Source organism: Atractosteus spatula, chromosome 3, assembly GCF_055471065.1.
Source record: "Atractosteus spatula isolate fAtrSpa1 chromosome 3, fAtrSpa1.hap1, whole genome shotgun sequence".
NCBI classification, from domain to species: Eukaryota; Metazoa; Chordata; class Actinopteri; order Semionotiformes; family Lepisosteidae; genus Atractosteus; species Atractosteus spatula.
The window spans coordinates 9,572,319-9,585,548 of NC_142708.1; the positions used below are offsets into that span (position 1 = coordinate 9,572,319).

General features: G+C 40.9%; 1 protein-coding gene across 2 annotated transcripts in view; it reads left to right on the forward strand.

Annotated features, from left to right (window-relative positions):
• Positions 1 to 13,230, forward strand: part of shroom3 (shroom family member 3) — an 81,023-nt gene that overhangs the window by 12,281 nt on the left and 55,512 nt on the right. For both annotated transcript variants that reach the window (XM_088911597.1, XM_088911598.1), the window contains exon 2: positions 2,437 to 2,591. In XM_088911597.1, the coding sequence (XP_088767723.1) occupies positions 2,437 to 2,591 (155 nt within the window). The remainder of the gene's footprint in view (positions 1 to 2,436; positions 2,592 to 13,230) is intronic.

Here is a 13,230-nt window from a genome sequence, read left to right on the forward strand (position 1 = left end):
AGAGGGCGCTCTAATCCTCTGTAGATAGTCCTTTTAATTATTCCTTCCTGGTGTGTCTAGTCAAGTCCGTTATTTAAGTTTACTTCCCCCCCCCCCAGCCTTTGGGGCTCAGCTTTGAAAAAAGGTTGTCTCATGGCCCGCCTACCACCAGGCTTCACGGGGACGTCTGAGGGCATAGGCCAGTAGTAGTCGCCTGACCTTCTGAGCCCGGGGCCTGGGACGAAGCTCCGTATTCCTGGTTCTTGTTTTTTCCTGTGTCTGTTCCTGTTTTGTCTCCGGATGGATTTCTCAATAATGGACATTTGGACTTTTTCCTGATTCTCCTGTGGACCTTCTTGGATTTGGTTGCAATGGATACCTATCCTTCACTCCTGCACGGACTTCCTTATCATCACTGTGAGCACCATTAAACCTTGTGTGACTTCCCTCAGCTTCGTTCCCTATTCCTTTCTGGATTTGCTGCCTCGCGTAGGGTCTTAAAATACTCTTTCCATGGGCGCCTCTCCCGGCAATCGTTACATCCTCTCCATGCTTCTGCTCCACTTCCTGTCACCCTTGCTCTAATCTTGCAATTTGCCTTTTCTAACTGTTCTTGCTATGAGTTTTGATGCCAAAACCTATGGATCTGTGCTGTTAACTCTACCACCGACCGCTTGCTGGGGTTGACTGCCAGTGCCTTAGCACTAGAGTAAGCCAATGAAAGACCTGGAAAGCTACTTTCACAGTCACAATTCTAGTTCACCTGGAAGCAAATGGCTCTCAACAGGAATGTACCAACGTACAATCTGAGTAAACAGCAAAGCAGAGCTTCGCGTCTGAAACAATACCGAAACATGAGATGAACACACACAAACACACACCAGGGCCACTTTTCCCAGAAACCAGTTAACCTATCAGTATCACTATCACTTTTCCCAGAAACCAATTAACCTATCAGTATGTTTTTGGACTGTGGGAGGAATGGAGCATGTTGACATAACCGAGACAAACACGAAGAGCACAAACAAACTCCAAACTCCACGCAGAGAGCATCTCAGGTCTGGAATTGAACCCCCGTCCCCACCAGGACAAGGCAGCAATGCTAACCACTGTGCCACCGTGCTGTCTCCTGTGACCCTGTATTGGACAAAGTGATTAGAAGATGGATGAATGGAATAAACACTGTACATCTCCATAAAAGTGCTATAATTTTATCTTGTAATTTTTTGTAGTTTTTCTAGTGTTTTTTTTGCTAATTTACAATAAGTGGTTGTGCTATTGTGCACTTCATGTCCTGCGTGTGTGCTCTTGTCAAAGAGCAATCCTCAATGCTCTGAGAAATGAACTGTAGAACAGAAGATGCCGTTGAGTGATGACATCATTACTGGCATGATAACCACAGAGCACCTGCCGCTGGTTCTGTAGTACAATTATGATGCACAGTGTCAAACTACATTAACAATTGCCATTGAAGCTTTTTCCAAATGGGATTATCTTGTATGGATGTCAGTGCCCTTTGTATCCAAACTACGTGTGTATGAAAGGGGTAGTAAGAGCGGAAGGTGAACTCTTCGACCGGAATTAGGCTGTGTTGAGGCGTAACTCTATTCCAGTGCTCTTACTGATGCTGGAAAATTGCTAATGTAATTTCACAGCCAGAAAAAGAACTGGGGGGTACGAAATCATGAAATGTTCCTGAAAAAAGGAACCAGTGATGAAGGTTATATTAACAGAACAACTGAGGTTTACAATAAGATGTCTTGAAAGCCGGAGGAAGAGGTCCAATGTATGCTGACAACTAAGTATACTAAAATTGAAAGAAAATTAAAATGAGAGGAACTGAAGTGAGAATCAGCTGCTTGTGAGGGGCAATACCGAGATGGTGTACTGTCATGGAATTATGTTAAAATGTCATGAACAAGTCATGGGGAATTATCCTTGAGAAACTGGGGGAACTCTGGTTATCCCCTTTTATAGTATGCTTATAAGCTCTCTGTATAAAGCTAAAGCATTAAAGGATATAAAAGAAACATGAATCTTGTTATAATAAATATAGTGACCTATAATACCTTCAGCGGGGTTCAGTACTGTACAGTCGAGTACCTTTTCGTTCTGGTTTGCCAGTAGTGTGCTCTGAAGCACCATGAGCCTTTCTAGTGCAAGCAAGAGCAGGTTTCTCACTTTTATTACCAGCAGGACCGTTTGTACCAGAGGAAATGAGTGCCAATGAAAAAATCTGTAGAGCTGCAGATTTTATTAGGCAGGATTTTGTTTTTGTTTCATTCTTCTGTTGTGTTAGCAGATTTCGAGGTTCAGTCAGTGACAAACCGGAGTTTTTGCGAGTGTGAGTGTCTGCGCAATTACTGTTGCACAGAGAGATGGGAGGGGGAGAGGGACATCAGGAGGCGATAAATGAGTGTGTGGTGTTTTACTTTTAACTTTTTTATTTAATTTCAGGTTGAAGAAGGGGGTAAAGCGTCTCACTTACAGCACAGACTGCAGCCTGGGGACCAGGTGGTCAACATCAATGATGTGGAGCTGAGTGGCTCACGGCAGGAGGCCGTCTCTCTGGTCAAAGGATCCTACAAGACTCTCAGGCTCACTGTTTGCAGGTATCAAGATCCATCATCTCTTCTGCAGTTGTTATTTTTACATCGACTTTGATTACTGACACATTTTGTTAGAGTGAATACTATAAAATCCCTGGTCTTTTTTGGAAAAATCTGAAAATCTTTCTCTTTTTTTGGGAGGGAATTCCGTTAACATTCACTACTTTAGCATCTTGTAAGACTACATCAGATGTTCTACAGCAGGTAAGTGTCCTATCTAGGCACCTATCCCCCTTTTCTCATTTCTGTGCTCCAGGTACAGAATTATTTTGCCATCTGACTTTATTGCTGTGAAGGATTTCATGTTTCATGGGCAGCCATGTGTTTCTTCAAATGTGTTTCTTTTTCATATAATCCAGTGCCAGCCCCCAGTACTGTATAACTGAATAATTTCCCCAAAGGACTGTAACTGGTTAAATGGCATCCTCCTGTTTGTGACCTTTCTTATTGTTGGTATGTTATGAGTGTCTTTGGACGCTAAAAGTCCTGCTGACCAAGTGAAGAAAAAAGAGTGTTTTGGAGGACCTAGAGGTCAGTTTAGGTGACTAGTCACCGGCAGAGCTTTACAATTTCAATGGCTCAATGGGTAGCAAATCTAGCAGTGCCATTCTTTGGAGCAGAGGTTGGAAATCATGATCCCTGCAGATTGGTGTTCCTGCAGGTTTTCTTGATCAACAACAGCAAACTGAAGAGCTTGGAAAAGCTGTCACATTGGTCCCATTAAGCCGATGCTGAGCTCATTTAGGATGCAAAAAGCTGGAGTGAACACCTGGACTTCCAGGACCAGGATTGTCTACTCCTGCCTTATAGATCCACAGCCTCTCCACCCTTTTGGTAATAAGTCAGTGCATAACATTGACTTTGACCTCACATCACAGGCACCAGCTCCATGCTCTCTGATAGACTAGTCCAGCTCTGATACATTAAAAGCATGTAGATAAGACATTGGCAAGCACAGCTCTGCCCACCACCCTATTTAAGTGAAAGGTTCGAGTTGTAATCTCCTGACAGCTTTCATCTACATTACTCCAGCAGCCCCAGGCAAAGCTCTCGACACCCTGTGCGTAAGAAAACAGGATCTGCCGTCTTATACACAGATTTTTGGCCAGCTGGTCACCCTCTTTCGGTTGTCAACACTGCTGATAAGCAGACTTTCAGTCCTGTCTCTCCCTTGTGCACTCTAACTGTATCATCAGAGGCCTGGCATAGTTTGGTTCTGATTCAAAAGGCTTGCTTGTAAAAAGGCTTCTATGGGGGCTGCCTGCGTTGTATGATACATGAGATGAACTGCCTGTGAAACAAACAAAAAAAAAATCCTTAGCTGCTCCTGGATGTAGTGGATGTAGCCCTTAAAGCTAGGAGCTATATGACCCTGCAACTCACAACCCACAGCTGGCAGCCCACTGGAGCTCAGCAGGTGTGAGCCTGGCCAGTACCTGGATGGGAGACCTCCTGGGAAAGCTAAGGTTGCTGCTGGCAGAGGTGTTAGTGGGGCCAGCAGGGGGTGCTCACCCTGCAGTCTATGTGGGTCCTGATGCCCCGATATAGTGACGGGGACACAAAATGAAAGAATAAAAAGCATTGTCCATTTGCTCAAAGAAAGTATTAAATCATAATTAAATGAAAGCATTACACTGATTAAATTAAATACATTGGCAAGAAGGAAGCCATCACTGAAAATAACCCAGCAAAGCATTTAGGCGACAATGAAACACAGAATTCTTGGTCATATGAGATCAAATGAGAACTGTTTGGTCTCAACGCAAAGTTTTCCGTCAAGCACAAGTGCAACACAGCACATCACCCAGTCTGCACCATTCCTGCTGTCAAGCATAATGATGGCAGCATTATTTCACTAGATAGAACATGTCATTACAACATGGAGCAGACACAAACACTAATTAAATAAAAACCTATCTGAAAAGAGCTTTGGGGCACAGCAAGAGAAAGCCTGACAAACTACGGTTGCGAGGTGGGGAGATAATAAGTCAGGAAGGTACTGAGCTGCCAAGCCTTGTAGAGCCTTATAGGTGAGCATGAGGATTTTGAGGTCAACTCGTAACCTGACAGAAGGTCAGTGCAGTGAATCGAAGACAGCCATGATGTAATCGCTTGCACACAACCTGTGTAGGATTCTGTCTGCCGAATTCTGAACCATATTGGAGTTTGTTCAGTATGGATTTAGATACTCCAGCAAGTATAGCGTAGCAGTAATCAATACTAGAAAAGACAACTGTTTTGACCAACTTTCTTGCTACAGTCAAAGATAGCATAAGACATAACTGGCAGTATTTCTGAAATTAAAGAGTGATGTTTTTACAATATTCGGCAGACGAGGGTCAAAGGTCAAGTATCAAATATCACCACTAAATTCTTCAATTTTCATTTAAATTCAAGCACAATATTATCCACAGACAGGATAACTGCATTGGTTTTATATAGGTCATAGGAGGTTTTGAGTCTTCTCTCTGTTGAAGTTTAAGCAATTTTGAGTCATCCAGGTTTTTATATCAGAGATACCACAAATCACTGTCGGGCTTGAGTATCATCAGTATAGAAATTTTAATTCAGACCTCGTGGTTTTAATACGTGACCAAGTGGAAACACACATATATACTGTATATTGAGTAGCAGGGGGCCCAGTATTGAGCCCTGAGGAACACCAGACTTGACAAATCCAACTTCAGAATAAAAACCCATAAGAGAAACAAAGTGTCAGCAAACAATAATATAAGAGTTGAGCCATTTAAGAGTGATGTCAGAAACTCCAAACACAGTCTCAAGGCAGGAGAGTAAAGTGTCGTGATTAACTGTGTCAAAAGCATTTAGGTCTAGGAGAAGTAGGAGAGAGAACCGGGATCAGCTGCTGTAAGAAGATCATTATTGAGGTTAACAAGAAGAACGGAGCAATGGTCAAGAAAATATGAATAAATAATCCTCCTTCCCTGAGAGAACTGCTCTTTAAAATGTATATATTAGAAGTATAAAAAAGTCATTGGAGCTGATTGTTGTGGGCAGTTTATTGAGTGACTTGATGCGATTCTGGCATTGACTGGCTTTTTGTCTTGTGTTCTTTTTCCTTTGACCAGGATTCAGTCCCATTTATTCACTTGTGATACAACCTAAAAAGTTACAGCCTTGAAACACAGCAATTGTACTTTTCCAGATGAATTGTTTTGATAGAAGCTGACCTCCAGGGTCAGACAATGTAGAAAGTGTTCTTAAATGTTTCTCTTATTTCTCTGAAATACAGTGAGAACAAATTGCAGTGTTAGCGCAATTAAAAAACAACAGTGTTGTGCAGTGTTACCAGTATTACATTGCCTTTACTGTTGAAAGTGAGTACACATGGGTCCTAAAAGACAGTGAAAATGTATGTACTTTTGGTACTGAAATTATATACAGTATATATTATAAATCAAGAGTGACATTACTTAGAGGCTTAAGAGACATCCGGCTACAGCAGTGGTACATTAGAGACTCTGATGCCTCTATTTTTCCTTATTACATTAGTTTACTTTCAGCTTCAAATTGTTTTCATGCCTGTTTACTATGCAAGTCCTCAGATTTAAGTGTGATTTGTTCTCTGTGTTGCTTGAGTTCCACATGTGAAAACCAAGGGCAAAATGTTAAGAACCAGCTTCTTACCTTACAGACTACAAATGCAGATGCCATGACTCTTTGTAATCACTGAAATGGGGAACTGTCTTAGATTTGGACATGAAACCACAACAGTGTTTAGTCCAGAGCCCTTAACCACCACTCCACGTAGCAACCCTTTTATACATTTTCTGATACTTGGCTCCTATTACTGAGGCTGCCTCAAGACTTTCTCAAGACCAACATTTTTGCTGATGTCAGTGATGTCTCCTCCACTTCGAGGACCATCTGAAGACCATCCAGCTTCGTTTTAAGCAGAGGAAGGAGACGTGCAGCTGCCCTGTCAGCTGTAAGCGAGGAGTGTAAATGGGTGGATTCTCCAGGTACCCTGGGACAGTCTCAGAGGGTTGTTGAAAGAGATATGTAGGGCCGAACTGGAGGGTAGAAACTGCCAAATAACTTGTACATCCACTTTTTACAAAAAAGTCTAGACTCATTGCCCACCACCAGCCCTATCAAAGACATGAGATAACAAAGGATTAATGACTGCTCTGTTGCCTCGTACCTTCATCTTTAATCTCCTTTGCTATACTGACCAACAGATTATCCTTCATACTGCCACAAAAATAAAGATGCCACCTCGTTGTAATCTGTTCTTCTTCCTGGATTGTTCTGCTTTTACTTTTTTAGAAAGAGTTTCACTCTGTATTTGAAGCCTCTTCTGTAGTTTGGACAGTGCAAGTTTCTTGTGTTGACCCATAAGACAGAAAGACATTACATGAGTTAGTCAGTCCAGTTAGCAGAAGCAGTTCAGTTAGCAGAAGCAGGGAGATTCATGACATACTGTAGCCATAGAGAATTGATGTATTGTTTGAAGACAGTTCCTTCTACTTTAATCTTGGATCTCAGACACTGGTGTTGGCTTCCCTCCCCCCTTTTATTTTTGACAATGCCCAGTGTTTTTCTCTTTGGAACAGAATACAATGAATTGTTCTGTGAGTATATGTTGCATATTATTGTACTGTACATTTTTTGTGGTATTCCTGAAAGAGTGGGAGCATTATTTCATTCAATTGTGTTCATTTCTGTATTATGCATTATAACGCCACTACTCCAGAATATCCCACAATCATTGAAGATCATGAGAAAGGCATGTAGTCCCCTTGCTTTTGGCTCTTCAGTGCCGTAGGAATAGTTTAGTGTGAGGGTGCTTGCTGCTATATTGTTGTGAGCAATTTAACACACACGTCTCTTCCTTTTTCCTATGAGTACTTGATATCAATAGTACTTTTATCAGCGTTATGTTGGCTGCTGGATTTACTCATGTCTCTTCTACTGATAACTGACAAATTTACATTATGTATCTCCACCTTCCATGGAGCAACTTGATCTTCCTTCTTTCGTTAACATTTATATGTAACGACTTTTATAACATTATATTTCGGAACGGGTGGCTTGAATTCCTCCAGCACAAGAGCTACATGTCCTCCTTTTTTGGTGCTGTGACAGTGTTCACATTGCTTTACTTCAGGAGACCCATCTCAAGTGGGATTCAGATTTTGAAATTATGGCTTTCAAAGTAAACATGACAAGACCATTGCTTTACAGGTGCATGCTGACTAAAACAAACAACATTTTTATTGTGAATAACAGGAAGATAACTAGTGTGCACGCTGGGCTATAGCCAGTGGTTCAGTGCTTCAGATTCAGAGCGTCTGAAGAATGTACAGTGCTTCTTACACTTTAGGAGTTATCATCCACAGAATGCTGAGGTTGATGAAGAAATCCTACATAGATTGAAATGCAGACTTTGGCCAGCTGAAGGAACATGTTTGAAGATAGTGTTATTATAAATGATAAATAATTAGGAATTTTTCTACTCATGCTCAGTTTCATGCAATTTTAAAAATATAACTACACTCATAGATACATTTGTATCTAATTCCAAACGTAGCTAATTAGGAAATAATAAACTGCATGTACCACCTGCCTGCAGTTTTACATTATCAATAAAACTATTGATATGCATGCCCTTGTTAATGATTATAAAGATAACACTGGAGAATGATCTTTTTCGAGAATCAATACAAAACCATATTAACTCATAACAATGTCTCATTTATTTTTATGATCACCAGTTACGGTGCGTTTTGGAGGTTGCGGTATACTGCACGCCTCTCACATGCCTGACATCGCCTCGAACCATGCACTGCAGGTTCCTGAGCACGTTTCGAAGAAGCAGGCCAGTTAGGCTTTCCCGCCGAGCCGCGGGAGCATGGTGACTGACGTCAGCAACAGCAAAGCCTCTTTGAGCAGGAGATAAAGGCTGCAGTTCATTCCATTCCAGCCATTTGTGCAGGGAGCCCTGTGTACACAGCAAGCTTTTTATTTTCTTCATAAAAGGCAATAATGATAACCATTGTCACACACCTAGCTTTTGTTGCGCCAGTCTCTGTCTCAGTTTCACCGTACTGATTAAAGAAAAACCGTTTATTGCCTCATGTTCCCAAGGCCTGGCTGACAGACAGGTGGGTTGAGCCCACCTCGCCGGAAGCTCAGAGGGAGAACAATTGCAGCTCAGTCAAAGAGCTGTCAAGAGAGCTGCCATTCTCCCCATGTCTGAGGTGCAGAGTTCAGCAGGTGAAAAGACAGAACGCTCAGAACGAAACGCTTTCAGTTTGCAGGGTTTTTGCAGTGTGTGGTAGGTGGGGATGTTGACTCCATAAAGCACTAAACACACAACTGGAAATCGGTCTAAGGCCGGAGCTATTCAGATGGAGATAATGGTGTGAGGGTAAACAGACGGTTCTACCAGTATACTTACTCATAGAGAACTGCTTACTTACCTGATACAGTGACGTCATCATCTAGCCTGTTTGAAAAGAGTGAACTTGGCACAGTTTTCAGTCAAGGACTTAGAGAAACACGATTTCTACACGTCGCCATGTGGTTCCTTGAAAAGGGCACTTTGGTGCGACAAGCAGTCATCAGCACTTAAGTCTTTTTTTTTCTTCATTGAGAGGACCATGTTAGGAGAAGCTGATTTCTTCAGAGCCTTGAGACTTTGGGATGGAAAGTCTTCTGGCCACAAAGATACTATTGGGAAACCAACCAGCCCATAGGAGACTAAAGGGAAAATGAAGGAGAAAAGGAATATGCTCACTGAGTAACATTTGACTGTCAGGAAGCTGTTGTGTGTTTTTTTGGGGGGGCATTTCTGGCTAACACAGGATGATCACACTGCGTTTCTCAGTGGCCATGTTATGAATGGATTCTCTGTTGCATGATTAAAGGGGTCGAAAGAAGGCAATCCTGTGAGTAATACACAAGAGGAGCAACACAGGTTTTTGTGACATAGACAATGGACAAGAGCCTCAAGACCAATCAGATTCTAGGAAGGTAGGTGATGAAGGTGTACGTTTGGATTGTCACTGAGTAACATTTGACTGTCAGGAAGCTGTTGTGTGTTTTTTTCATTTAATTCTGAAAAGCAAAAGAAATCAAATATTCCGTTTAATATTTTAATACTGTGTTGTGCTGATATAATTTGGTAATTAAGCTATATACATAATTTTCTGTAATATTTACCAACAGAGCACTCAGTAAGGGCTTTTTTTATTAAGATAATTGCACTTGGGCAGGAATCAATATTTTGCTCTTTAGTAACTGAAAAGAATTAGTTTTAATGGGGATCTGTTGTCAGTCACCGGCAGTACAGTGTTGTAGTTATTATTGATATGGAAATTACATTTAATTTTAATTATTTTAATGTCAGGGAGAACTTGGCCACATTCCCTTGAAAAGAGATCCCCTAACAGGTGTGCTCTGGTGAGTTTAGTGCTGTCACTGAGGTTGCCTGGCAGTGTTGAGGTTTAATGGCTTGTTCTGCCAATGAAAATGAAAAAGACTTGAGATACAGGCATCAAACACTCTACAGTATAGATTGAGCAGAATATTTCTGACTGTGCTCAAATAGTTTTAACTGAATCGCTAAATATGCAGGAGCTCGCTTGATCTCACTGTCATTTTGACCTTTCAGAGTTTTGAACTTTTGTGTTACTATGATTTCAGCTTATGCAATAAACAAATTGTTAGAGCACCCTCAAGCATTAAAGCAAATAAATGAAAAGAGCACTTCACAACATTTACATTATTCATCCCCCGGTAACACACATTGAAAAGGCAAGAACGAGAGACAAGACTTCTACCGAACGAGATATGTATCTACCTGATTCATTGAACTAAATCACAAATTGCTAAGTACTGTAGGATCCCTTTTTTCCAGTTGCAGTTGTGGAGGGAAGTGTTAGATCTATTGTGTCAAATTACTGTTTTCACAATTTTCTTGCTTTGCAAAGCTTAGTAAAAGTCCTTATAAACACAGACATCGTGTTCATAACTTTGAAATATCTTGTAAAATGCAATGAATATTCCCTGCTCTACTTCCTGCTCTTCTCTGACATGTAATATCCCTTATTAGCTCTGAATGGTATTGTGTTCAAATAGGTGATTAGGGTCTGTATTTAGTTATGTTTATTGCTGCCATTCAGCTTAAGGCAACCTTAATTCTGGTGTGAGAGAAGTCAAAGGGCATCATCTGGGCTCTGAGCAGAACAAGCTCTTGTGTGTGAACAGACTGTCTCAATGGGAGCTCTTGGCTCACAGTTTGAAACTCAAACCAGAATGCTGCAAAGAATCTCCGTGATGAAGCCAGCATATTGTTATAGTTTTTCTGGGTTGCGTAATACTTAACTGGTCCACTTTCTGTCCCTCTGGGAAGTACACCCTCGCTTATGAAAAGACTTTGCATAACATAAACAAAGAGCAGTTACAGAGGGAGGTTACTTCTGCCCTGATAGCAACAGAGCCCGTTGTTACGGCATCCCCAATAAAGAACTGCCCAAGTGTGATTGAGTGAATTGGGCAAGGAGCCCATTCAACATGTCCCTTGCCCCAGCCTGTAAAGTTGTTTATTTATTTACCGTGTACTTCATTAAGAAGAAGTACTCCAGGGCCTCCTTCATAGCTGTTCAGCTCAACAGCAGCAACATTAACTCTAAACCTCACTCCTAGGCTAGTATGGAAGCTGTAAGCTTATCAGAGAAAGAGAAACCCGATGCTCATACTGTAAGTGTGCAACTTCAAATCCCAATTTGTAAAACACCTAAGGTCTTTTCCTCATTGACACTGAAACACGCAGGCTTTCTTTCTTCCTCAGTAGCAGATTCCCAAGAAATTATTTTTCATTTCCTGAATTGAACATGATTTCCTATGTCTAAACTGGAAGTCATTACCAATAAAAGTGTCTGAGCTTATATCTGATCACCAAATAACTAATCCTATTGAATATTTTACACCTGTCCTCATGAAACAGTGGATGATGTTCTCCACCCAAGACATTTGAATGTTTTGTGTTTTTATTTTGCATTAAAAAGAGTCATGGGTCATAATATGCTGCACATTATCATATCACCTGTGTAGTGCAAACATACAGTAAATTCGAGATAATTTAATAGCAGGGATAGTTCTCATTTACTTTTTTGCGTGGGTGGGCTATCTGTATAGACTAAGAAAATTCCTGTTGTGATAATGAAGCGCCTATTAATAGAAAAATTGATGAATCCTAACAGAAGTTGTGGTGTCTTGTGAGTTTCATGGTCTTTTTTGTCTGGTGAATCTAAGCCCAGCAGAGAGTTCTTGCTATGTGGCAACATTTGTTTCTCATGCATCGTACTGAATGTCAGACATGTCCAAAATATTAGCAGTGTTCAGAGAAACTGAAATAGTAACTCCCAAATGTCTGGTAAAGGATTTTTCTTGACCCAGTTCCCATGGTATCACAAAAACGATACGTTTTTCTTCCAACAGTCAGTTCTACATAGAGCTAGAAAGAGAGTTTGCACACAAGAGACAGCCATTTGGCCCATACCAGATAATGGTAAGAGTGGTAAATAAGAGTGCACACTGGCACGTAGTTGAATTGACACGTCAAACCTTTTTTAACACCTTTATTTATAAAAACTGACTTGAGATTCGCCAGTCATTTTTTGTTATATCCACCGGCCGCCGGACAGACTGATTGGCTGCACTCATGGGCAGGAGTGTTGCCGTTGGTAACTGGGGAGCTTCACCCAGCCACCTCTCACCTGGCAAGCGGGTTCTCTCATAATCCTGGATTGCGCCACTAGTAACACTGAAGCACATCCATTGCCATTACACATGGCTGGTATAACTAATCATTTGTATAACCTAGGAGTTTACTTATACATACACTGAAACAATATGAAACATTAAATTCTGAGAGAACTTTATGGTTACTAGGAATCGATCAGTCATACAAATGGCAACACGTACACAGAACTCAAAGGATAAAATATGTAATTGTATAAAATTGTATCTTGCCTAACCAGCTGGTGTGAGTTTTTTTGAACAGCCATCAGCAGTATTGAATACACACCATTGTGATTTTCAGAAAGCTGTTGATAAAGTTTGAGATACATTCTCAAATTACAGACAGTTGGAATTTGACTAAGTTTGTGCGTTTAGTTAATAAATAGAAAATAGAGAGTACAAATAAGGGATTAATATTCAAACTGGATGATTTAATTGGTGGAGTACCACAGGGATCTGTACTTTGCTCACTTCTCTTTCTAATTTATATCAATGATCTAGATTCTGGTATAGATGGTAAACTAGTCATGTTTATAAGTTTTAGTATCACGCTGAGGTGACTTCTAGTGGAAAGTATTGTGCGGAAAAAGTTAGTACACCCCTACCTTTATCATTGCATCAAATGCCTAAAATTAGAATCAGGTGCACCAAAACAGGTGCAAATGATTAGAACATCATTAGAGAGTAAATTGGAGGACACTGCCTTATATAACCATCAGAAACCTGTGGTCTGGTTTGGTATTAGAAATTGAGGTATGTGGCTACATCATGCCAAGATCAAAAGAGCTCTCTGAAGCCCTCAGAAGAAAGATTGTTCATGCCTATGAGTCTGGGAGTGATTTGTAGTCTATCACTCCACTGTCCGAAAGAT